The 27,431-nt window shown below is 36.4% G+C and overlaps 1 protein-coding gene across 8 annotated transcripts in view; it reads right to left on the reverse strand.

Annotated features, from left to right (window-relative positions):
• Positions 1 to 27,431, reverse strand: part of CEP128 (centrosomal protein 128) — a 143,639-nt gene that overhangs the window by 112,949 nt on the left and 3,259 nt on the right. For 6 of the 8 annotated variants that reach the window (XM_064460506.1, XM_064460504.1, XM_064460503.1 and 3 more), the window contains exons 2-8: positions 25,592 to 25,752; positions 24,113 to 24,199; positions 20,493 to 20,619; positions 19,437 to 19,558; positions 16,851 to 16,942; positions 16,070 to 16,142; positions 8,042 to 8,158 (exon numbers count right to left, since the gene is read on the reverse strand). In XM_064460506.1, the coding sequence (XP_064316576.1) occupies positions 8,042 to 8,158; positions 16,070 to 16,142; positions 16,851 to 16,942; positions 19,437 to 19,558; positions 20,493 to 20,619; positions 24,113 to 24,199; positions 25,592 to 25,738 (765 nt within the window). In that variant the 5' untranslated portion in view covers positions 25,739 to 25,752. Of the gene's footprint in view, positions 1 to 8,041; positions 8,159 to 16,069; positions 16,143 to 16,850; positions 16,943 to 19,436; positions 19,559 to 20,492; positions 20,620 to 24,112; positions 24,200 to 25,591; positions 25,753 to 27,431 lie in introns of those variants that run through there. The other 2 variants (XM_064460508.1, XM_064460510.1) reach the window with 2 other exon arrangements.

Below are 27,431 nucleotides of genomic sequence, written 5' to 3' on the forward strand. Positions count from 1 at the left end.
AATCTATCATTCCAGTCAACTATAAAACTCAATACTGCACAGAGACCTGACACACTCCAGTTTTACCCAAAAAGACTCTGGGGAAAACTCCCAGAAAACATGAACAAAAGAAAAGAAAACAAAAACAAAAAAATATCATCACTTCAGCTAATGCCATTGCTGCATGAGCGGTTTTTTTAATGACTATAAGTACCAGTTCAGAACAGTCTACTCCGGACATATGACGTGTACTAACTGCAACTGAGCTTCATTTTTACCGGCACAGTTAGAAGCTCTGTTATATACAGTCAACCATATGCCAACCTTATTTTTGGTACTAATTTAATAATTAATGTAGGACCAAATATTAATGTTTTCACATGCAGATTTTGCTAGAGATGTCAGCATCATATGGAAAATGTTAAAGCTGGGCTGGAATTAGAAACACTAGGATAATTTTCAAAGATTTCCTTACTGAAGGCGAAAAGTATATTTCTGCATCAGTAGTAATCCTAATTCCCAGAAGAAACCACAGAAATTAATATGCCATTTCAAGATATCAGCATCACTGAATGATATTTAAGCTACTAAGTAGCAATAACTTCAAATAAAAAGGCAGATTTTCCTATCACTGGCAGTACAAATATGATGTTTTATTTACCATAGATTATAAAAATAGCCCATAATAATGTCATTTTTAAGAAAAAAACAGTTCATACAAAGTTAAAATACTATGAAAAGACCGATGTTACAATGAATTGAACATACCACATGTGCACTGCTTCAACTGTGAAGCATGATTTTTCCAGTAGGTGCTAGGTAGGCAATCAGTTAATGAATCAAAATGTCATTAAGAAGTTGAAACATCTGGTCATCCACAGCCAGATAAGCATCAGCTGTTACTGACAATTCAAAAACTACATAGGTAGGAGTTACTTCTATGTTTTCGCTCCTTCTTGTATTCCTTTTTAAATAATTCTCTCACTCATTTGTGCCACTCACTTTTTTTCTCCACTAAAGGTTTCTCTATAGGAGAGGATAAGCTAAAGAAAACACCAAGGAATGGGAACAGGCCTGCAGTCATTAGGATTCCCCTAATTCAGGATCCTCCTATTGAAAGGATTAATGTCCAGGTTGGCCAGGAGGAGGCTAACAAGGAGACTGATGAGGCCTTGGAGGGGGACAGGTATGGAGAAGACCACAAGGAAACAGAACCTCCATGTGAAGAAGTCTTCACAGCATGGTTTTGAGATGGACCAGCTAGATGTTACACTGCCTGCCTAGGTGGTCAGAAAAAGGCTCTTGTCCCTGACAGGCTAGATGAACTTTTTATTTGACCCAGCAGAGCAATTCTTACAGGTCTTTTTAAAAAGTTCACTAGCATAAGACAATATTAGAATATTAACATACCTGATATACCTCAGCTCAACATAACTCATCCATATACAGTATATCAAACCCCAAAACTTCAGGCAGATAAAATAATTTTCTCCCTGCTACATGGGGAAAACTATATATGGGGGAAACTATGTGGAGGTCTCTACCAACATTTCAATCTTTCCAACTTATAAAAATCTTCCAATCATGAATCATAACTTTTACTGCAATTTAAGCTTACTAACTTTTCCTGGGGTTTGGGTTTTGTTTGGTTGTGTTTTTTTTTGAAGTAAAACCAGATTATATGAAAGTAACACACAGACCACAAATTGAAATTTGCTCTTTCAAAGTGAGACTGATCAGTGAATTATAACCATGCTAGCAGAAATACACAAGTAGACCAACCTCATGCTACATTTTAAGATAAGGCAAAAATGTACCACATGCTAATCTAAATGAAAATTCTTTCCCTAACTTGCTACATTAGCAGCTAGCATGGGTCAAAGTATGCCACTTAGACATACCAGCCAGGCATTTAAAGACAGACTGCCTAGATATTTCAATGACAGATATGTATGAGACTTGCTCATGTTCCAAGACAGTCAGATTCAAACTACAATCAAAACAGAAACCATTAGCCACAGGTGGCATAGCACAGAGCCAAGGGGCAAGTATCAACGAAGCAGTAAAACATCCAGATGGCTCAGAGCACAGATCAAGTTTATGTTTGTCTAAAAAGATCAGAGATAAAGACATGCAAAAAGAGAATTTTCAATACTGCTTTTGACCGTCAGTCTACCCCACTCTCTGCTGAAAGTCCCACCAGTCTCTTGCACTTCACGGTATGTCAAGTGCAAGGCAAACACAATTTAAGTATCCAGCTGCATGAAGAAAAATGGAAAAAATGCTTCCTAGCCTGTCCAAGTTATTAGCTTAAGGCCTAACTATAGTCATTGCCTTACCACAGTCAGTGGGTTCAGAATGTTCTATAAGGATGATTCTGTTCACCTAAAGCGTGCAAAGCATGAACACAGGGACTCATTTCCCCAAAACCCAGGAAGCCAAGCACAGGAATTAGTAAAGCCATCCAGGACATCCAGTGCATATAAAAGCTGTTTAAAGCCTATTTTTAAGAATGATACTTGATCTTGTTTTAGAAAAGGGATGCATAAATGCAAACAAACAGTACAAGGTGACAGTGTCTTCATGTTCAAAATAAAGCACTGGAGGACCTCAAAGTAGTTTTAATTTACACAACAAATGTATTTTGTTAAAGCAACCCATATATGTGTGTCAGTAGCACTGGCAAGATGAGCATATTTGTTCTCCTTCCTAATCAGAAACACATTTTTATCAGGAATATAGAAGAAAGGGAAGATGTAGGATTTTAATTAATTTGTTTGCTAATTACAATTTTTCTAATTTGTAGTAATCACTGTTTAAACAGATAGAGTTTAAACACACCAGTAAGTTAGAAAATACATACAAATTTAGAGGAAAATTTTTATCCATTGACACACAGCACATACAGACTACACATTCAAAATAATAATGCAAATTTAGTTGTTAAAGATGCACAATTTTATATGTCAAACTTTATGGTCAGTATACAACTAGATATAATCTTGGTTAATAATCAATTATTATAATAATAGTGCAATATAACTAAAAAGTTTGCACATCATACAAAAGACCAACAGAAAGACAAAACAGACATGACCAAAACAAATGTGGTATCATGTTCAGTTAGACCCTGAAAATATATAATTTAGTAATTGAGATTTAGTAAGATGATTCTCTTAAGATGGTAAAATACTGACAAGTAGTGGTCAGTTTCAGGCACTGCACTTTCATTAAAAATAATAACTTTTAAACCTCACAAGACTCCTTAACTAAAGCAACTACTGATCAAATCCAAGAGTCAAATTTGATTTTGTTTGGTTTGAAATGGATAACAGGCAAACTAAGGAAAATATCATCTCAATAAATAGCCACAAATGCTTTAAATAGCATTTCTGCATAAATCATTCAGGCTATATCAAATGACAGGATTTGAGAACTCAGTCCCAGCCCTACCCTCCATTCAGTAACGTTACTTGGGAAGCATCTTGGAGAAATAAGAGGACAGAAAAAGACTTTAATAGAACATTACATCCACACAATGATCACCACAAGACTGAGGCCGCTGACAGAGCTAAGAGACTAACTCACTCGTAATTCAAATTACAAAGGACAAGAAACAGAATAACAAAGTAAAAAGCTCTTATTAAAAATTATGTAGAACCATGCTTTATCCAAATAACAATTTCAGCAAAATATTTAGTTATTTACTTTATTGTCACTAGGGTACGCAAAAGTACAGAAAGCGATTCAAGTACATTCTTTCTAACATAGAGCAACTTATGCTACAGAGATACACACCACAGCCTGGGAACATTTATGTGTTTTAAAGACTAATTCTTGATAAATTCCTCAATACATACTGTCCACGCACACTTCAAGCTCTTGGATGGAAAGCTTTCTCACCTAACCAGTATCTGCAGGAGGCATGTCTACCCTTCCCTCTCCTCCAACATATTGTATCTGTACAATGGAGGACCATGTCCTCACAGTCCTCAATCCCAGAGTTACCAAAAGAAAGGGGCAATAAAGGTGATGGGCAATGGAAGACAAGGCGCAACTGGGCAAATGGTTATCATTCCTCAAAGAAATTCAGGTTAGTCATAAGCAACATTCTATTTTTAGGGGACTGCCCCTACACATATTTACATGGGTGAATCCAAGCACCCCATTCCAAATGGAGCAGGGACCAAAAAATTCCGACACCATCACTACCAAGGTTAGTATTAGCATTGCAGACAAGTGTCATTAAAGAAAATTATAAAAATGAAACCTAAATTGCTACTGTCATCTCCAAGCCTTCTTGTAGCGAATTAGCACAGATATTTATTAGACTTTACTGGCTTGGGTTTACACCTAAATGTGTTCATGCTTCACCAGTGGAGGACACCTCATTTACTGGAAAGCAGCTTGGCTACTGCTTCTGATAACCCTGATACTTCAGGCCAAATATAAGCTACCAAAAGAGGAACAGCAGATTAAAAAGCCTAGGTGCAGAAAAAGGCAATTAGCCTCTCCCTGTGTTGACTGTGCTCATTAGGATTATTTTCATCTACAATGTCCCCTAAGAACCTTTGAGTGAGTACACACTTGTATGGAGGTACTGAATGAAGAGATCCACCTTTTCAGGAGCCGGTCCTCAGCATCATTCTATATATTTCATGAGAGATCAAAGGAGTGCACTGATGAGACTCTTGCAGACTTGAGAATAGCATCTGCAATAGCTAAGTATCAAAGCAGCATGAAAGAACATATTTCACAATAAGGAAACAATGTCATATATTGTGTGAAGAAGCTACTCTTCTTAATGTACAATGTAGTCACACTTCAACTGTAAGGCAGTCAAGAGAAGCAAGCTTCCACACTGGAGCCTCCGAGAGTCTCTGTTCTTGAAAATTCTCTTACCTATCAAGCAATCTTTGTGGCAAATGGTACCACAAAGAGAAGAGTGATCAGCAGGAAAAAAAATGTTAAGTGACATGAGAAGTTTTACACAAAATCTCATGACTCTTTTCAGGAATTTTACTATTATTTTTTTTTTAATAATTACCTTGTAAGCTTTGCTGACATTGCCTACTTAAAATATAGGTTATTAAAGAAAATCAGAGAAAATGGTGTAAAAGTTTTTCTAACAACTTTGCTCAGAGATCTTTAAAGCCAAATTTTATTTTGCCTATCGTACAGAAAAATACAATACCAAATACAATTACATTGATGCAAGTAATTAACAAATCAACATGAAGCCAACTACTACTACTCAGCTTGAAAATATATTGTTGAGATAAGAACCTTTTTAATCTATTCATAAATTCTAAATACTTCATAGTCATATGTGACATTGTTCATTGTATTTGGTTTGCCATACTGAATCTATTCATCTGTACCACCACATACAAAGAAAAAAAATTTTAAAAAAATCAAGAACTAGAAACTGAAAAACTCAAATCTGCTACAGACTGTTTTGGTGTTGGTGTTTTTTCCTGTTTGCTTTTAATTTGAGATTAGATCAGTTCTAAACTTTTTGCCTCCTTAGACATTCACATATTCCTATTTCTTCAATAATTTATATTCCGTAAAAAAAGTAATTTTCTTCACAAAGCTTTCCTACACAGCAACCTCTCAGGACAACAGCACAGAGAGGCAGTGTCTACAGGATCCAGACTATTCTGCTCTCAAAACCAAGTGTTTTTTCAAAAGGTAGGGCACAAGACAGTCCAATTGCCAATGTGAGAGCTAAAGAGCTCAGCCAACTGTTGAGATGTTGAACCATTCCTGATAAATACAAACACCATCCAGAAGCAAGACCATTTTCTACCTAGAGAAGGACAAATTAACAATGGAGAAGGAAGATTGGGCATCTGAATAGAAGCTTGTAATAAGGGTCTGAGGTCTAAGGATCTTAGTAATATTGCAGTCTAAAGACATCTGGCATGTAGGAAGCTGCAACTCTGTCACAAAGATACCTCCAAGCTTAAGATACCTACAAGAGAAGTAGCAGCAGGAAGAGGACATACTATTCGTTGCTACTGGGAGTGTAATAGAAATCTGTCTTTCAAGGGTGATACTGTCTCCATATTCCTCTGTAATCTGTCAAAGAAAGATTGCTCAATACCTACTGAAAGAAGCTCCCTTCTACACTTATCATCTGACACCACCATGTTCTATTTTGCATGTTAAAGGTTAGAAGCTCCTGAAAAAAATCCATAATTCATTGCAATAGGGGTAATCTGTTTCATTAGGACTCTCAAATACAGTGACAAGAGGCCAGTCCAAGAAATCCAGAATCATGACTGAGATCGGCAACCCAGCAGGATGATTTGGAGATATGAGCACCTGCTTGAGAAAATGAAGATAATCACCGAGAATGTGATTCTCCTCCAAGTAGCAGCAGCTATGAATGTATGGTGTGTGGAATAAGCCTGTTCCAGTCAGGATTAGCTCTGAATCTTGGCTTGGGCAAATTCCTAATAGTAAAAGTTTACCAAGCAGACTAATAGGCATTGAGCTTTCCTGTAAACTGAGAATGAGGACTGTATATCCAAGTACTGAGCAGTGGTGTCAAAAAAGTCTTTTAACTAGAAAGGCACTCCTCGGGAAAAATAATTTGCAAAAATATGCACAGAACAAAATAGGATTTGCAGAAGAAAGGATTAAAACGTCTTCATCTGCAGCTGAACAGCTTAGGAGAATGGAAGGTTGGGGATATACTCAGTACTTCATATTCATTTTGCACAAAACTCAAGAGACGAGCTACTAGCAAAAAAGGGTATCCAGCTTGAGGGTTCATGATCACATAGCCAATCATATGAAAATCTGAAATACATTTGAATTTATTCACTTGAATTCAGGTTTTCCTTCTAAGGAAACCATGGCACTGTTAATGTATCTTTACAGATACAAGTCACTATCCCTTTAAAAGGATTAAAAAAATGATTGGAACAATCTGCAGATAACACTATCCAGAGACACCAACTCATTCCATTAAGCATCCCTCTACCAGACTGAAAGCACAACCAAAGAATCTAGAAATGGACATTGGTGTATCAAAGAGCAACGAAAACTGTAACATAGCACTCTAGTTCTTTTCACCCACTAGGACATCAGGGGGTGGGAGGGAAGAAACAGTAACTTTCTGAAACACTAGCAGAAGCACTACAAGCATTTTGATAAACATTACTTTTTATCTATATTGAAATAGCATCTTTTCTTAAATATGTCCTCTTTGAAGAGTCTCTAGCCTTACATAAGATACAAAGCATCAATCTAAATTAAGGTTCCTCAATATCACTGCACAGTATAAAACAACAGCCTTCCAAAAACCATGTATGCATTCGCTAATATCAAAAGTGAAAAACAAGGAACTGCACATTTCTTCTCAACTACAGTATTTTATTGCACAGAGATAACATTGCAAATCATATCTTAAGGGGATTGAAATAAAACATTACACTACATTAAGACACAGTTTTTTCCAAATAGCAATAAAATCAGAAATAGAGAGACGTATTTTTCGCACATTTCCTAAAACAAGCAGGAAAAAAGCTACTAGCTGTCTCCAATTTTAATTCATAATATAAATATTTGCATTTGTCTCCCAAACAATATTTTATACTACATCAGACTGCTGAATGAAACTGTTTGAAAAGCAATGAAAAGCTGTCTGCCCACTACAGTGCATTTGAGTACCTGTTGAAATAAATTGAAGATAAACTGCTCACCACAAGCAAAGTTTACATTTTAGAAAACAAAATCTTTTAATTGAGACAACCCAGCTACAGACTTGCCTTTTTTGTTTGGGGTTTGATGGAGGGCATAGGGGGTAGGTTCTCCTAAAGAATGTTTGTGCCAGTTACTAAAAAGCTCTAAACATAGTCAAGACAGCATCATGAAGAACAGAGACTGTGCTTGTTATCATCTGGCCACCAAAACAAGTAGAGCTGGACTGATACAGTTAAAAGAACGTCCCAAAGATGAGCACTTTTGCTAGTTTGACAGGTACAGGCTCACAAACGCAGCACATTTCATAACTTAATCCTGAATACACAGGCAGTTTTCATTTCCATACCTCTTGTAATTGAAGAGACATATGTCCCAGTTGGTCCTGGCGCCTTTCTACAAGCCGTCTTTCAGCACGCATTTCTTGTTCTAACTCATGAAGTCTTCTCTCTACCCGCTCTGATACCTTCAAAAGGAAAAAGAACACCCTGCAGGAAGTTAGTGTGTCTTTTACCACATATTAAGATAACAACAGCAAAAAAGTTAAGAAGTGAGAACATAACTTTTTTTTTAATAATATTTGGAAAGGTATAGAAGATAACTAGAGTTATAGCAGTGAGTACTCCAGAAGTAGTCAAGCAGGGAACTGACATGCTATTTTGCTAGCAAAATCCTCCTTTAGGTACATGCATGTTTTTCTCTACAGTGGTGGTTCTATTGAAGTGCTAGATATCTCAATATAGAGCTTGGTGCAGCCTAACCTGAAGCTGCAATACAGAAGTCTTAGCTTGTCTGACACAGGTCTGATTAACTTCTGGAGAGACATTTCTTTCACACCTCCAGTTGGTAAAACAAACCAATGTTTGCCTCTTTCATACTCTGAAATCTGTGAGCGAAAAGTAGTGAACAAGAACTAAGTACATGAGAATGACTGTAACAGCACAACATAGTTACATTGCTTTAAGACTTTTCCCCAATATTTTGTGAATCCATGTACGAACTAATACAAGTAACACTCGTTATTTGTTAAAGCGATTTGGATTACAAACACAATAATTCAATCTTAAACTACAATACAAGAACTACTTTACTTTTGCATTCCAAGCTGCTAGCAGACAGCACCCTCTCGTGGGCAAATTAAACTTACATTGTTAAAGTTGAAGATTAGCAAGGAAAATACGTATCATTTCCTCCCTACCTTAAAACTAATTATTTTAAACAATCACTAGACAGCAATATATATATTACCAAATGGTATTTGGATAAAAAGAAAATACTAAAAACACCATTCAACTACTAGTTTCTGACACATGTGGAGGGGAACAAGTTCTCATCTGTACTTTCACTGTTAAATACGCTTCTACTAGCGCTAGGCATACGCGTGGATAGAAAATTTTAATATGAGCAACATAGTGTGTAGCAACAGAAATGCAGTTAAGGTTCCACTTATATTCTGGGCTTCACGAGTACATCAGTTTAAAGAATGAAACAGTCTTTTTCTTTAGAACAGGATACCTCAGTTTGAAAACATTTCTTGTTTGCTAGGCCAGAACAACCAGCTTACAATTTGGAAGTGTGTATTTTCTCTTAAAACCATCAGGAGATGCTCAAAAAAATATACTGCGTCAAACCAGTCTTTCATGTAAGTTATGAAAGCTCTGCAGTCATAATCCAGAATAATTACTAAAAACTAATGCATAAAAAATAAAGGACCACATCATAACATTTGTATTTGTTTTGACAACTACTACTTAGTGTTACTTCCAATAATTCTCAAAACACTGCAGCTAACCAGAAACAATGATAGTATGTAGCAGGAACAGGAAATAACACTTTGTCCTTAAACTTGTTAGATCTTTGCCAAAAACTGGGAGTCTGTCATCTTTTTCTCCAGATATATCTAAAGTACACAAATGAAGCAAAGTCATGTTTTTACATTTTAAAAAAAAAAATCTTGGCTACATGTTTCTGACGGCAGGGCCTTTCTCAGCTCTCTCACACATCTTTTTCAAGTTAAGCAAGAGAACACTAAAGCTATTAAGAAAGAAAATGTATCATTTAGACTTGACAAAAGACCCAAAAGTAACATCACCCCCAAAGATGACATTCAAAAGGAGAGGTCAGTAGCTTGCTCACTGGCAGTGGTGGTATAGTTCACCACATGCACAGCAGACAACATGACATGAGGCAGCACTAGGCAGCTTCAGATTCCTGCAGACTTCAGATTTCATTGCAAATCATCACTAATGCAGAATAAGTAAGAAAGTAACTTCTTACTAACTACAAGATATCACATGATCTGCCTTCCCTCTGACTTCTTTCAACTCTGTCTGGAATACAACTCTTATTTCTAACAAGGACCTGAAAAAGATGCGCTCGTTCAGAATTGAAGACAATCCTCTTCAGAGAAAGAAAAAAAATAAAAACAACCACCACACACCAAAAACCAAAACACACACAACCAAAACAAACCACCAAACATTTTGATGCTACTTACAACTCATCAGAGGGAAAACACCTTCTATCACGAAACTGTACTTAGTATATATGGTATACCATTAGCTCATATTCTCTGTGCACAGAAAGAGAAGGCTGGAAGGGACTTCAAAGGCTAGCAAACTTACTGCCTGGGTAAACACTTGACCTTTTATATCTATATCATTTTTCTACAAGTCTATCTAACCTGCTCAAAAACAGCCACAGAACTTTTACAGCCTCCCTAGACAATTCATTCCCTTGCCTCTAAAGTGACCTGTTTTTCCTAAAGTAATATTTTAGTCTTCCTCACTGAATTTTACACTTATTAACCTTGTTCTAGCCTCTAAGCCGTATCCGAGACTGGATACTGGATTTCAGTTCTGTTTTCCAACACATCTGAAGTCCACCTGCAAATGTAACAAATGTCCTTATTGCATCATATAGACTCTTAATGAAAACTTCAGAGAGTACCAGATCAATACCAACATATAAAATTCCCTTCACTAACTCCTCTAATTTTAACAGTGAACAGTTTACTAGCTACACAGGTATCTGGACAGTTGTGTATTTATTCTAGACTACATTCAGTTTTACCATATTTTACTGAAAAGCTTATTAGAACAGTATATGAAATTCTGTCTAAATAACCTCAAAAAATGCATTAAGATATAGAAAACTACTGCTTCATCCTTGTAAATTCCTTCTGTGATGTAAGTGTAATTTTTCTTGACAAATCTGTGTTTTCTGCTACTTGAGTTTCTTATTTGTTTGCTCTTTGATATTTACAAATCAAGTTCTGGAAAAATAATCAGTCTATTTTCTCCTTTTTCAATATTCCAAGAACATTTTTTCTAACTCATGCCCACAGTTGTACGTGAATACTCCAAAACAGCCCTAAGTAGTTTTAAGATCACTTCAGACAGTCATTTAAGTTTCTTAGTTAACCTGCACCAGGTTATTTCTTCCCCCACCAGTATTTTAAGCTGCAATCTTACATCCCCATTGTCAGTCACTAACTTGCTGCTTAACTTGTCAGCAAATATCAGTGTTAAGAAGGTGTTAAACAGGAACCAACTTTCTTGGTAGACTGTGTCAGCTGTTTCCCATCTTCTGCAAGGAACAGACCAGTTGCTTTGCTGTCCCTGAGAAATGGTGATGTATTTACAAGTGAATCATCATTACCACTCTTGATATCTCCTCATTGGTGCATCCTATTATCTACCACCATGGCCTTTCCACTCATATTCACACTAGGTTTTTTATGACTGTTCTTATTAATCTAATTTAGCTTCCACTTTCTGCATTCATTCTCTTTGTGTCTGAAGTAAATGCAGAGCTTCTAATTTAGCCAAATAGATATAGTAATATACTTCCTATACTTTGTTGTCAACTTTCCTTTAAGAGGATTTGCACAGAACATGTTTGAATATTTGCCCAACTCTCATTTCCTCCAAAGACTGAAGTTTTTTCTGCATGTAATCAGTCATTTCATAAATAAAAAAATTTGCAACCTCACAAACTATTCCAAATATGTCTGAAATAAAATAAACACTAAACAAAGAACAAACCTTAGACTATGAGCAAATTGATTCTTTAACACGATTATTTTTCCATCAAGTTTTTCTTGATTTTTTTTTCTCCCCTGTAAGATAGAGCTTCACATACAGAATGATTGATTATTAGTTGTTCTGAGATAAAGGAATAGGTACCACATGGGTTAATGTTTCTTCAGGAGGAAAAGTATCTTCTGGTAGACAAAATGCTTACTATGAAACATTAAATTAGCATTAATCCTGAAAAAGAGGATTAAACAAAGGCAGCCTCATAAACACTAACTTTTAGCCTACTTTATAAAGAAGAATACTTAGGAGATTATGGTCTTTCGTTTGTGTTCCTCATTCCCTAGCCTCCCCAAAATTCAGCTGAAATTTGCCAATATATTCAAAGAGTCAATGACAGAGCTGTCAAATATATTTAGACTTTGTGAGGGGTTTCAAGAAAATAAGATCCTAGGCAGAGGTCAAATACACCCATTTAGGGAACCGGGGAGAACTCAGCCTTTATTCCTTCGTCTGCCAAAGGACATGCATTTAGTCTGAAATTAAGTATTAGCCTATTTAGCATTTGAAAAAAATATCAGGTTGGAAGTATAAGAAAGTAAGGCCAGCAGGGAAGTCAGAATGATGCAAAGAACATGTCATGGGACTTTGGAGGTGTATCATGGTGAGGAAGCATAACATGGGAAGAACACGAAAGTTCTTGCACAAGGATTTAGATAACCAGGATACAATGTAAGTTTTCGCAGGTGACACAAACCCAAAAGTGTTTAAGTGGTAAGGGAGGAGACTGCAAAAAGAAGGCAAAGAGCAAATTAGGCTACCCTTCTAATGGCACCATTTCAATTAAGCATCTACTTAATTTGAAGAAATCTGTGCTTTGGTGTAGTTGCTTTTCATGTATAAAGATCAGCTTCTTGTGCTATTTGGGATGTGCTTCTATACCAGGAGCCTGCAACAAAATATCCAAGAGAGCTATCTTAGATGACCCTAAAGAAAACAAGCATCTTTCAATTGTTTATAGGTCTGTATGGACATTCGTCTAGCAGACATCCAAACTCTTTTCAAGAAAAAAGGAATCTCACTAGATGTCTGGATAAGGTAAGAGATTTTGATATAGAGTTGTAGAACCTGCAGCCTTTATACCAAAGCCGCACATAGATTCTCAAGTACAAGGCCATGGAAAGTACATCTGAAACAGGCATCCAACTATGCCTATCCAACCTCAGATGTCCTTTTTATACTGGGGTGGAAAAAGCTCCCTTTAAAGGTAAAAGTAATGTGCATTGATTGTGTTGTGTGGCTCAGAGTATTCAGATTTGGCATCAAAAAGGCTCTAAAACATAACCTCTAATAAAAATAAATTCTGAACTAGTGGCTCAGAACAACTGTAATGACTAAACCTTTATCACCACACAACTACATACAGGCAATTTTCGAACCACACTGAATATGCTGAATAGTACAGCAGTAAGAATTTATATATCTGTCTCTACAGAAATGAAGACTTAAGGACACTGAACTGAAAAAGTGTGTTTCTACCATGAACTCATCCTGCCAACTTATCAAGATTTCAAGCTGACAATTCATCACCAAGAATCATACAGTAGAAAACAAATACAAGGATGGCAATGTTGGAGGTGATAAACAAACACTCCAAAGCAAAGTGATAAAGGCACTAAGGACAAAAGTTCTTGCACAACTTTGCATAAAGAAGTTGTGAGGAAAAAAAGTATTTCGTCCTACCCAACTCATTTTCCCCAATGACAAATCAATTCTGAATTAAATTACCTCATTAGAAGAATTCCTAAATACAGGCAGGTACTAAAGGATCTCAAAAATCTACAGTAACAGAGCACAGTTGCCGTGTAGGGCAAAGGATCCACACCTAGTATCAGAGAATGCAGGTAAAGAAGCGGTGCAGAATGTCGCCACCACTAGGCTTTTTCAGTGGTGTGGAATTGCCTGCATGCAATGAGTGATTAAGCATGTCAGAATTCTTCAGCCTGAAGAGAAGGGGAATCCTCTGAAAAGCCTCTGAAGAAACTGAACAACCTCCTCCAGTGAAAAAGGAGTTAGGTTTAAAAAAAGAAAAAAGGCAACGCACAACCAAAAAAAAAAGTCATCAACAAAATACCCAACTAAGACATACAAACCACACACCCCCAAACAACTGAAAAAAAAACAAACACACAAAAGTGGCAGCTCCTCTCACAGTACATCATCTATCTGGAGAACTCCTTGCTGTAAGACAAGGAAGATGATAAAGATATGTACGTTATAACAAAGACTGGACAAGACCCAGAAAATAAATCCATACAGGGATTACTAAGTCCAGAAAGCAGAGAGATCAATTCCAGACCAAAAAGCCCTAGGCACAAGTGGTTAAACTAGTTTTGTGCAGAATTATCATTAGATGCCTTTCTATTCTAGTATAATTCACTAAACATCTATTTTTTGACCATTCATCACACATGGCTAGATCTTTCCTAACTACATATTTCTTCTGCAAATCGAACTCCAGCAACTGTTTTAACCTTTCAAGGAAGTCTTTCAATGAGTGGCCTCTTATTTTTCCCCCTTTTCTTTTTTTCCCCTCTCCTCTTTCTGGTCTTCTCTCCATTTGGTCAATGTTCTTCCTAAAGATAATAAGCAGCTATGAGCAGAATATTCCAGCTGAAGTCTTACTAGTCCTACACAAGAAAACTGCAGCATTTGTATCTTCACTAATAGAATGTCATTAAACACTTCAGCTTTCATAGCTTTATTGGATGATAATATTCGCTCCCAACCAAGAGACATTATTCCGGTATTCCCCTTACCATTAACAAACTACAGAAGGCTTTCTTGTTACGCTTCAAATATCTCATTTTTTGCTTCTCTCAGGTCAAAAGTTATAACATTCAATTTCGAATCTTAAAATCCTACTATGGGAAGTCACGAAAAGCTATTTGTTTCTTTCATTAATGAAAAGACAGTGGCTGACAGCATTCCAGAGGACTGAGGATGAAGGTTTGTTTCTCTCATTCATAAGCACTAAACACTTATAGTGTAGCCAGCTGTAGCAGCTATTTGCTTGAGAACCATCTTGGTTAAAACTCACTGAGTTTGCTAATTTCCTGGTACAGGAAAGAAGGGGGGAAATTATACTAAGAGATAGGCTACAACAAGAAAACCCCAGAGTTTTACAAGTATTCTTTATCAGATTAACTTATTTTATCCTACCAGGCTATTAGGAGAAAGCAGAGCTAACATTCTAACAAAGACAGCCTGTTATATTTTTCTAGGAAGGCTGACAAGGCAAGCCTTCCTCTGCTGATGGATTCTATTGTATCAAGCATATAACTGGTACTGATAGATTATAGTCTCTTGAACCCCTGTCCAACTCCATCTAGAGTCAGGAATTTATACACATACAATTATTAAGTCTGCTGGTGCCAGCAAATGGACTGTGCCAACAATATCATCACTGACAAACACGTCACTAAAGCTCTTGACAGAGCACGTAGAACAAAATTAGTGCAACTTTAGGACAAGATAAATCACCTATAGGAAAATAAGGACACACAGCACTTGCTCTGAAAAGTCAGCATTGCTACTGATATCATATTAATACTTACACAAAGCATACACTCAAGTCTTATGAGTCAAGGACTACCTACAGCATTTCCACCTCCTAACTACTGGTGAGATTCTCCACTTCTCTTGTTTCTACAGCAATACGCTCTTTGGCTTCCATCTCAATAGCAGATATCTCTCATATCTAAGTGATATAGACTGCAGTTAGTCTGCTTCCAGCAGATACAGGAGGCAAAAAAGAAGAGACTACCGTGGCTGTCCTGCCTCCTTTGTTACGTTTGTCACAAAGCCTTCAGGGAAGAGCACAGCCCAAAGAGACCCCTTCCATTACACTGCACAGATAAGGACTGAAAAGGACAGGGAGGGACAGAGGAAGAGGAAACAGTATTAGTCATCATCACAACATGAGAAAGCTTGTATTTTTCAAAAGGTATCTTCAACAAGTATGATAGCATTCAAATCAACATTCGAAGTGAAAAAGCACCTTTCTCCAAGACCGTGAATTTTGAAAGAGAAAAATTCACTACACACACACTTGTACAAACACTTTAACTTTGAACAAGTACCCGAAATGTAAAACATGTCTTGCTGATTTCATTATGGAAGGGTAACATTATAGCAACCTATAGTAGCCTAGATATGGTCATGTTCAGATATACATACTAGGATGTGGTATTGATTACCAACACTCACATTAAACTAGAAGCCCCCATCCTGCTTAGAAAACTAAACATAAATCATCTTTTCAGGTTAGTTACACTCACCGTTTCTTGTCTTTGGGACTCAGTGAGCTTTTCAGACAATTCTTCTAAAGTCTTTCTTAATTCAGCATCAGTCCTTCACAGAAAAATATAGGTAAGACAATATTCTACAGTGCAAAAGCTAAATATCAGCTGTGAAATTTTAAGCAGCAACAATCTCCTAGATTTGTATGCTATTTCTATTTGTTCAACAGCCTCTAAATTCCTAGCATGATTAGAGACCAGCCTCAAGTGGAAAATTTGTGATAAGAAGCATTTCAGTACCTCAAGGGAAGATAATGGAGCACATAGTTTGAAAGGCTAGGTATCACATCAACAAAGTTATGAATGTTTCTACACAGACACCTTTTAAATAGTACTAGCTGGCACTAGGAATTAGCGGACTATTTCTTGTTACAGCTGTTAGACAAGGCACCATATTTTGAGACAGTATGTACTTTAAAAAAAACATTATGGCCTGCATAAAAGCTTGCCCTCAAGTACCAAGAACAAATAAGGAGCAAAGCTGTAACAAAAGAAATGCAAGTCCTTGTCGTCTTGTCCATGTATAAAAAAGGGGGGGAAGCCATATATAGCATACAAATCAGAACTGATGGGTGTTATTTGCATTTGTAAATACTGCACAAGATCACATGGAACAAGCAGTTCATAATACTGCTTTCATCTACATGTGCACTCTCCCCAAATTTTTTTTTTAATACAAGAGAACAAAGGAGTTTAAGAATTATTTTAAAACAATTATTTTCCACACTATTCTTTACATGGAGTTACATTCTGTTTATACCGATTTCTTCTTGAAAGCTCCCGACTGATGTCATCTCCTAGGCGAACTTGTTCGCTACTGAGGTCTCGAAGAGACTGGTGGAAAGAATGAAGCTGTAAATTAAAGTACACAAAATAAGCTAAAGCTTAGGAACCTTTTTTTCTGTGATATTCCAAAAATTGATATATACATCTCCTTTTTTTCTGTCATTTCCAAAAATACATATATTCACACTTTTTAAAAGCGGATAAAAATAAACTAGAAAATAACAAAATTCCATGAATTGCAGATGAGCCTGGATGAGTGGATGAGGCCTGTGTACTTCTAATTCAAACAACCCTTCACAACACTTGCTCACTGAAGTTTAATTTTCAGTGCATTATTTGCTAAATGAAGTGTTCCAACTATCTCATCTTTTCTATGGTTCAGAGCTTGGTCATTTTGGTTACCTGACACTGCACCATCTTTTTAACCTAATGCAAAGCAAGTTGAAAGATGGGAACAGGTCGAATCAGGAGTGACATTTCATGCTAATAGATGCTAGTGTAAGTGAAACAAAGTTCTGCTCAGCTACGTATCTTACTACAAAAAGATGGCATATGAAATTGGAAGTGACCAAGCAGAACACTATGATGTGTTCAGGAGCTACCAAGGTACTGAGGAAAGGTATTTCACCTTGCACAAGACTTTTACATACTCTACTAGAATGCTTTTTTCAGAGCCAGGGGGGTGACGGGGTGGGGGGGACACAGGGGACGTCACCAACCAAACAAAAAAAAAAAAAAACCACACACACACACACACACACCACACCAACAACAAACACCAAAACCCAAACCCCAAACCTCCATATCTATTTCCCCCATCCAGCAGGCCCCAATTTATAGTCAAAGTTTTTAAGGGAACAAATAAAAGTAATAAGTCATCTATCCTTCATGGCATAAAGCGACAGCTAATCCATCCTACTGCTGTCAACAGTTCAGTGACCAGTACCATCATTATGAAAAACCCTGGTGTCTAATATCCCCTTGTTCTATGCCCACAACCTGGACCTTCCACAGCCCAGCTGACTGCCCTCAACATTCAGACACAGGCATTACCATCTCCCCTGTGTGAGTAACCAGAAATTTCAACCTGACCCAAGAGACTTTGAAAAACACAGCATATTTTCACTATGTATCAGCCTAAGAAGGCGAAAGACTCAAATGTGTTAAAAGCCCATTCAGCTGGAAAAATCAACTCAGCTAGAAGCAGTCAGAGTGGGAATAAAGGGATTGTGGTTACAGAAAGAAGAAAAAGCCACAGCTTTGGTTAAGCAGTCCTGCTTTATCTCTGTCCAAATTTCTACCTGTGGTCATGACACTGACTACTTCTAGTTCATCATTCCTCAAAGCCCTATACCCTTCTTACAAAATAGTTAATGATTGAATAGAGGCATGTTCACTCACTGAAAAGCAAGAATAAGGAATAAATCAGCAGTTGCCATCAAAACAGGAAAAAAGCTATTTGCTTAGTTACTTAATATAAACTAGGAATTTTTTATGCATTGCAGGAACTCCCTTGAATAAAATTTCTAAGATATATCTAGAGTATTTAGAAGTAGTCTAAAATATTTCTAAGCTTTTTGGAAGCTTAAGAGGAAAGATTTTCCCTATAAAGATATTTCCTGCAAAGGATTATGTTCCAGACTAACACTGGGGGAGGGAGGAATGGGGGCAGAAGTGGATTGAAAGGATAATGAAACAGGGTTAAATAGAAGTCTAGGAATTTCTGTAGCGCTCAGAATTCCTAAAAAGAGCACGTTGTGGTTAAGTTTAAAATTAATTGTTTGGAAGTTGAGACTGAAGTTGTCATAAAGCCAAGATGAACACTTTACAATCAGCTGCTTTAATATTGGTCATAATACATTTCTTTTGGACAAATTAGTCCACACAGAGGGATTCGCTCAAGCAGGTCTAGCCACTCTGAAAGAGCGAAAAGAGGTACTGAAATCTCCTATCTGTAGGATAGATAAAGCCTATAATCTTATCCATTAATTTTTTTTTTGTGAAGAGTCTGCAAGTAGACACAAGTTGAGGCGTACAAAAATTAACAGTGCTATACACATCCTCTCCTCCTCACATCATCTGCCTGAAGAATGAGGTCAAATTATCCTCCTCACAGGTCAGACCTAGAATTAAGATGGAGAACTAGCTGGCTCAAAATCAATGCGGGCTACACTGAAGTAAACAGCAAAAGCACTAAGATCCTGTGCCAGCCACACTGGATTTCAGCATGTAGGTGAATGTTAATCATGTATTCAGAGATTTTTTTTTTCCTTTCTCATACATGGCCCAAAAAGTACACAGATTATTTTCATACATTCCTTTTGATATCACTATTATCTGCATTATTTTATCTATAATGATAGATCTGCATGAAACTTCATGACACTGACAGATACAAGAGGTGACTGCCTAAAGAATGGCACATAACATTAAAAGCACACTTCATAGCTGAAACATTCTTAGCTGCATCATCAGAATAATCTCATTTGATGTAAGAGTGAAGAGCCTGGTGACCATGTATTGCCTATATGGGGAAGCAACTCCCATTAGTGCTCTGTACCTGGTCCAAATTATCTGCCTCATTGACAAATCGAACACTTGCAGATCTAGACCTTCGATGTTTATTGCCCTGTGAGTCTCCATAATCCCTGAGAGGAGAAGTAGGCAGGAAGTGACGGTTCCCTTTATGAGATAAGAGATAAAAAAATAAATAGGAAAACAAAACTTCGTATGGGAAAATTTTCATTTTGCTTCACAAAAAAAAAGTGTGTTTCATCTAGCCAATATCCTTATAGGCCACATTACAGACAAAACTTCTAAAGTTACATAAAATGCATAGGCATACTTCTTGTTTAGCTCTTCCCAGGATTCTTCTTCAATTTAAATATTTCTGGAATATACATGTGACGGGTAAGAAAGAGGTTTCCTTTGTTCCTCCAAGGAATATATACTTTTTTCCCCTCAAATTTTACTTGCCCAAGCAGCAGCTTTTCCTCCACCTGGATCTATTATAACTTCAAAACTATAGGACATTACAGCTTTTACATTAGAGTTTCTAATATTAAATTATACTTCTGGGAGGAGTACTCCTCCCAAATACACCTTTTCCTAAAATATAATGAATTTTCAGTGAGACGTACAAGAAAAAACTACTTTTCTGTACATTATACGTAGGTTCAGTTTTTCCTTTTCCACTGAGCCTTATATCATTTCATCCACACATCTACAGTCTTATGCTTGCTTTTTTTTGCATAAACTTTCCCCTTTGCTGTGAAGCAAGCTTCAGAAGCTGCAATATCTTTTGGATTTAGCTTTAACTAGCAGGTACCTACAAATCATGCAGCGGACAAGGAATTTTCTCTACTGAAAGAATCAGTGTTTCATTTAGATCTCTCAGGATATCAGCAGAAAAGACAGTGTTACAGAAAGCTATAAGAATTTACCAAATAAACAACTGCATAATTTAATGCAGGTCTCCCAAATTTATAAACTGAATTTCTCTTAAGTAATCAATGATCACTTTTCACACCAGTATCTTTACACATTGTCTTCTTAATTTCCATACAACAGCTATATGACACAATTTAAGTACACTCAAGCACCTTAAGTATTTTACCTGACACTCCTTCTCCATCTAGATCACTGGGGTATAAGCTTGAGAGAGAAGCACTTCGCATTCCAGAGTTTTGGGTTAATCGTTGGCTCTTTAATTGACCTATAGACTGTTCCAGCGTTTCTTTTAACTGCAGAGAAATTAAAATTTACTGAAATATGAACACAGTCTGATAAAAAGGTGCATTTAAAATATTATTTTCAAAAAAAAAATCATTAAAATAATCAAAACTATTTTTAAGCCAAGTATAGATATGAATGAATAACAGCTTTTCTTCACTATCTTGTATGTTATATTCCCATAATGACGGCAAAACATGTTTCCAACACTGGCATCTCCAAATATCAAGATTCTTAAAACAGTGCAACACATCAGGAAAACTCAAAACAAAAGTATGTCGCCTAGAACCAAAATAAGACCTATTTGCCAGCAATGCTCGGTAACAGCCCTGCGAAATCCAGAAAACAACTTCAAAGACTTTTTTTATTGGAATTTTTTTAACAGCCCTACCTATAATCAATTTGACTAAACAGCATTACATCAAGCCCTATTTTTAGTAGTTACACTTCCAGGAAAAAGACAGACATCCCCAACTTAAGGGTTCAGAACTAACTATATTCTTAAATAAGTTCCTCATTTTTCAAACTTGCATCTTATTTTCTAAGATTGCATTTGCTAACTTCAGTTCTTAGCCACTTGCTTTTGTCACACCTTTATCTGACAATCCACAAAACATCAATTTCTAAAGGTTCACTTTTCCTCTAACAGAGGCTTGTACACAGTGGTTAAATCACTGCTTTATTCTTGCAAAATTATACACACCGTGTTGGATCTCTTTGGGCAGCACTTTTTTCCCCAAACTAAAGAACACTACTTTTTCTGAATCTTTTGATGCTTGTTTAGGTTCTTTTTAAAGTATTATGTTTTCATTATATGGTATTATTAAAACAGCTTCATTATCACTAAGAAACTCTCAAACAAAAAACTTCAAGGATTTTCTAATGCTTTCTCAAAAAGATGGAGGCTACTTGAGGGGAAAAAGATACAACAGATGTATGTAACAAAAGATCACTTTTGTATTTAAAAAGCTGAAGTTTAAAAAAAACTCATGGAAATTCCGGAGGATCAAAGAACAGCAATAACCCAACTTTCAAATCTAACTAGACTCTGTCAAAGACCTATCTTGCATCTTTAATAAGGCAACTAAAAACTCTGAAGCTACAGGTGCTCAGTTTGCATGCTTCAGCTTTACAGCACTCATTCGCACCCTTTTTATATGAAAAAGGGTAGATTTTTTGTTGTTTTTTTTTTTAAACAAAGTGTGAAAGTGTCCAGAATTAACAACTTTACTCTTCAGTCTGTTTCTTTAGAACAGAATAATGGCAAGAAATGTTTAAAATTTTTGAGTTATAATTTACATTATCGGCATCATTATATTTTAAGGTATTTGTGTTCTCAAAAAAAATATTAAAAGAATGGAGAGAGGCTAGTGACAATCAGAGATACTAAAAAACAAAGTTTTAAGAGAATTAGTCACCAATCTGAATTCCATTCCTTGACATCTCATCTATAAGCTGTTTAAATCCCATCAAAACAGTGCCTAACATTTTGGTCCCTTCCCATTTCTTCTTTCTTTTGTTTGGGGGGATGGGGGGTGGGTGGGGGTTTAATTATTTAAAAAGACAAACATCAGTGCCATCAATAAAAAATAAAATTAAACTAAAAAACCAACAAAACACCACCCCAGATGTCTCTCAAAGGCTAATTACTTTTAAACCTCTCCAGAGCCTCACATGAGAAAAAAAACCCACACCCCAAAACATTCTCTCCTCCTTCTCTCTCCCTCTTCCCCACCCCAAAAAGCAGAACAGAACCGTTTTTTCTCTACTATTCTTGTCCTCCAGAGACATAATGAAATCACAGACCAACAGCGAAGTCAGCAGGAAAATTCATTGCTCTGGGACAGAGCACATATGCAGACTACAATGCGCACACCACTAGAGAATCAACAATAGCAACAATAAAAGAGTTCTGAGCAGCAAATCTTCTTGACCCTGTGAGTTATGTAGCAAGTTTTGCATTGATTCACAGGCAGACACTGGGCACCTCAAAGTGGTGTAGTGTGACTAATTTATAAATTAGAAAGAAAAAGAGCTCCTCAGCAGCCCAACAGTCACCACTTCATACAGGCAAATATGGTATACAATGGTCTGAGGAAAGTTTTTTAAGGAAAAGGTCACAAAGAATTCAAGAGTCAGACATTACACTATTCAGCATAACTGACAGAACCTAAACATATATTCCATTTGGAGCAAGATATTCTTAGATAAACCATCTTGTCTAATGTGGCAGAAACACAAACTAAAAAAAAACCAACACATCACCATCCAAATGAGAAATTTATTCAAGTTTTTCTTAAATATTTTATTGTAGAATGAAAACAGATTCATTACTTCCTGATGCCAGCTGCTTCTTCCCACATAGGGAATACATACATCTATTCTATGTAAGTGGAAACTTCTGCTTCAGAAAGGGAATGGGAACTCAGAGGAACATGCTGTCTTTACTAATAAGACTGATTTTACTCTATTATTTAAAGCTCAAGAAGGAGATGGTTAGTCTCTAGATTTCTCCTCCACTCGAGCCGTAATCAAAAGCCACCTAGCATGACTAAGAATGGACATTAAGTTAAAACTAAATTTGAGTGGTCTCACTCACCTTTATGTTCCCTAATAGAAAATCTTTCCAGAATAACGATGTTGAACTACATTTAGTATCAGCGTTTGTTAAAACCAGACAACCTTAGATGGTTCAAATACTCACCAGAAATTCCACAAATTCAATACTTAAGTAGAGTTTATAAAGACAAACAGCATCCAAACAGAAGAAAAAGTTTTTGAGGCATGTAATATCCCCATTTACTTCCATGCAGAGCTTGTGCATACCAATTTAGAAAGCAAGCTGTCTGGAGAAAACAAGCCTTCTTTTCTACATATTTGCTTTTGCATGTGAGGGTAGAGAGAAGAGTATTCCTACATCTCATATGTATCTGATTAAAGGCAGCACCTGCTGCAGTTTGTAACCAAGTCATAAACTCCTCTTGCCCAATCAACACTAATTTGTTTTACCCTCTCTGGATAGTCACCTGTTTTCAAACTAGTAGAAGCTTGATATTTATGAGAATTTCACCCCTTCTGCAATTAGAGAAAACTGGTCAACAGATTCAGAAGCTGTTGTAGAACGACAGGAAAAAAAAAACCTACACCAGTACAATCACAATTTTATTCCCTACAGTAATTCAGCTTTTATCTTATCACTTATTTGTGCAAAACAAACATGTTCCCTAATACTTTATTTCAGCTACACACCTTGTACTTGGCATAGTATCATAACATATCAATGTATTTGGCACTTATAAACCAGAAAAGTAATGAAGCTACAAAACCTGCCAGAGTTATTACATAACATATTACTAGAGTTTGATTTAGATTGCTTAAACAAATATGAAAAGTTTCTGTTCACATAACTCTTGATATATTCCATCCATCACTACCAAGATTTCAGCTACGAATGCTATTAGCAGAAAAGATTTAAGAAGTTAAGATAAACTGAAAGTTGCTCACAGTTGCTATTGCTTTGGTTTGTTCCTTGTTGTATTCTCTGTATTGTCCTAGTAAATGGTCAACATGTCTTAGATTTCTGTTGGTATCCTTAAAAAAAACAAAGTTTGAGGAAGAAAAGTTAAAATATCCTCTAAACAACCATTACTGTTGTCTTTACTACTCTTGGTTTATAAGAGTAAATTGATAACACAAGCATTTTTTAAAGGGTCTAAGCATTCAAAATCATATTCAAGTAACCAGAATCTGAAGATGTAGAGCAGGGCTAAAGGGAAGGGGGAAAAAAAAACCACAATCAAACAAAAACACACTATCATTTACAGTACAACAAAAGGCTTCAAACAGAGTTTTGTAAGTTTCAGCCACTCCGTAGAAAAACCTTTTTAATCCAACGAGCTTAATGTTACCTGCCTGTAAAACAGAATTAAGTTAACTGAGAAATAAATTTTTTTAAGATCAACACATTAGGTAAGGTCTCTGCATGAGCATCCTCTGACCAGACAAAGAGCTGGATCAATGGCAGATCTGCCTAAAAGAAGTCCACAAAAAGCAGTTAGCTTAAAATCAGAATTTCAGAACAGCTAGAAAGAGGTTAGACAAACAGGATGACACCAGAGTCCCTTTTAAAAAAACAGACAGATTACATTCTTATTAATTCATCTGTTCTAGCTTGATGATTATTTTACAGCTAAGAAGTTTTGAAGTTTAAATTCAGCATTCTATATGGATTTTTCTCTTCTCACATATTACAAAGAAAAAGAAAAAATTATTGCCAGCCAAGCAATACATCAACACAGTGCTAATACATAAGTCCACTCACTCTAGGTATTCAGGACTGTCAGCTAGAGAAGAACAGGATTGACTTCTCAAGCAATAAATGGTGTCAAGATAACTAAATGTCTCCTCCCACTTGCAAGAGAGACAGATATTTCCTCTGCTGCCTCCACTGATGAAGCAGGAATTAGGGGAACACTTTTTCCTGCTCGGGTATGGATCTCTTACAAGTTTACAAGTATTGCTTCTCACTGTGCTGTTCCACATCTAGAAAACATTTGAATTGTAAACTCTATCATGAGCTAATTGACTGCCTACGTATTTACTTTATTAGGAACTGGGAAATTTTATACAGTACAAGACAACAAAAATGGAGCTGGCACTTTCTGCTGCAAAATTTAATGCCTCTTGTGAGAATCAGACGAAGTTTATTTGGCATTAATCAGTTTGCTAACTTTATAAACAGTATTACCAAGCATTGTTTCTAAAAACATTCTATTACTGTCTGAAGTAACAGCTGCATAAAAGTAACAAGCCAGGTACTTTCGGATCAAAGGCAATATGAGCAATTTCCCAAACCCTTTTTGGTTTGGAAGCAATGTTTCCCATCAGTACAGTATTTTCCACAACTTCAGAAATGAAAATTTGACCCTATGTTACAGAAATGCAAACTGTATAAATACTTTAAAACCGTATTTTGTAAACAACCTGTAAAGTGCTTGTTAAAGTATGGATCTTCTCTGTAACTTCTTCAGCACCATAGTTCCGAGCTCTGTTGTGGGATGTTCTCAAAGGTGGCCGCCTTCCTATTTGACCCCTAAGAAAGCTGTCTGAATCACTGGATGAATCTGCCATTAGTACCTTGAAACCTAGGCAGAAAGACCAGAAAAAAGTAATGAATGTTAAATCCTGATTGTAAATGAACAGTCTCTGACTTGCACAGTATTCCCAAAGCAACTACAGACTCCAACTACATTTACGTTAGCCTTTCATGTTCAGGTCAGCAGGATCTACTTTTGAAGCAGATCTTCCAACTGCTCCTCAGTTATGTTTGTTCACACCATGAGGCAGTGCCAAGCTGCAAGAGGCAGAGCCCATTAGGAGACCACTAAATCAAAAGATGCACTCTTACTACTTCTAAGAGTTCAGTACCCAGGATAAGACCATAGTACAAAGTAAAAATTCTCCCCCCAAAACATACAGTGGAGACATCAGGGCTTTATCAGTTGTTCATCTCTGCAGAACCATTCCCCTTTGACTCATGCTACTTGCTAAATTATATTCAGATTGGCCAGGGCCAACTAAGACAAATAATCCCAACTAACTGACTGAAGCAAGCCTAAGAACCAGCATCTTAATGACTCAAGGAGAATTGGAGATATTATGGAAGAAGGCAAATGCAGTGTCTTAAAAATAATGGAAAAGAAAGAAAACTAGCCAAGAAGTTATAGGCTAATCAACTTCATTTAAATATGTGGAAAAAATTAAAATAAACTATTTTAAGTTTCCAGCAAAAGATCTGTTCTCACACACACACAAAAAAAAGCAATGTATCCGTTGATATCAAATCAATCAATCTGGTAATGAGTAACTAAATTTGTTAAACAGGGACGAAGCAGTAGAGGTATTTTCTTTTTAAACCTCAGACACACACAACATTCACAAAAGTAAGCTAAAGAAACATGAACTAAATTAAGCTTTCCTAAAATGGAAGCGAAACTGAGTATCAGAACTCACAGATCAGTTAACAGAAAGTACGTATCAAGTTGGAGAGAAGTATCAAGTGAGAACCTAAAATGAATCCACTATATATTTTCATTAAATGGCCTGAGAATGCAATATAGGATGTTTATTAAGTTTGCAGCTGATACTATTTATCCAACTGGACAAATACAGCAAGGAAAACAGAAGTTGGCAGAAGAAAGAGGAAAAAAAAGGCTATTCAAGAGTTTTAGTATTTCAAGTTGAATATGCATCAATGATGTCATGCTCTAGAAAGAAAAAGCTAACACCATGCAAGATATAAAAATAAGGGTAATTCTGTAAACTGTGAAACATTTTTTCTTTATCCAATGCTAATTTGATAGAACCCAGATTACTATATTGATGGTGGGGTAATTCACTTGACTAGAATTCAAAAATTACTTGAGGCAGAAGAAATATGCTTGTAAGAAAAGAATGGGGATTGCAGAGTCTTAAGAATGGCAAGGTAGAGAGGAGGGAAAAATATAATAACAATCATCAGACATGGGAAAAGAAGTTATTGAAAGCTACAGACAGCTATGACCAGTATAGTTTGCCTAAAGATCATAGAATCACCATCATAAGATGCTGCGTTAACAACATCTGTTAAGAGAGACGGTCTGAGCCTACTTTGGGGAAGCAGAAATAGACTGGCAAACTCTTGAACTCCCTTTGGCCCTGCAGGCAACACAAAAAAGCTGCAGTGAAGATGTCATTCTTCTAGGCATTAGAACTGAAGTTTCCCAAAGAAATCATGGATGAGATTCAATTATTATACTGTATTTTATATAAAGGCAATTTGATG

This window comes from Phalacrocorax carbo, chromosome 9 (genome assembly GCF_963921805.1).
Source record: "Phalacrocorax carbo chromosome 9, bPhaCar2.1, whole genome shotgun sequence".
NCBI classification, from domain to species: Eukaryota; Metazoa; Chordata; class Aves; order Suliformes; family Phalacrocoracidae; genus Phalacrocorax; species Phalacrocorax carbo.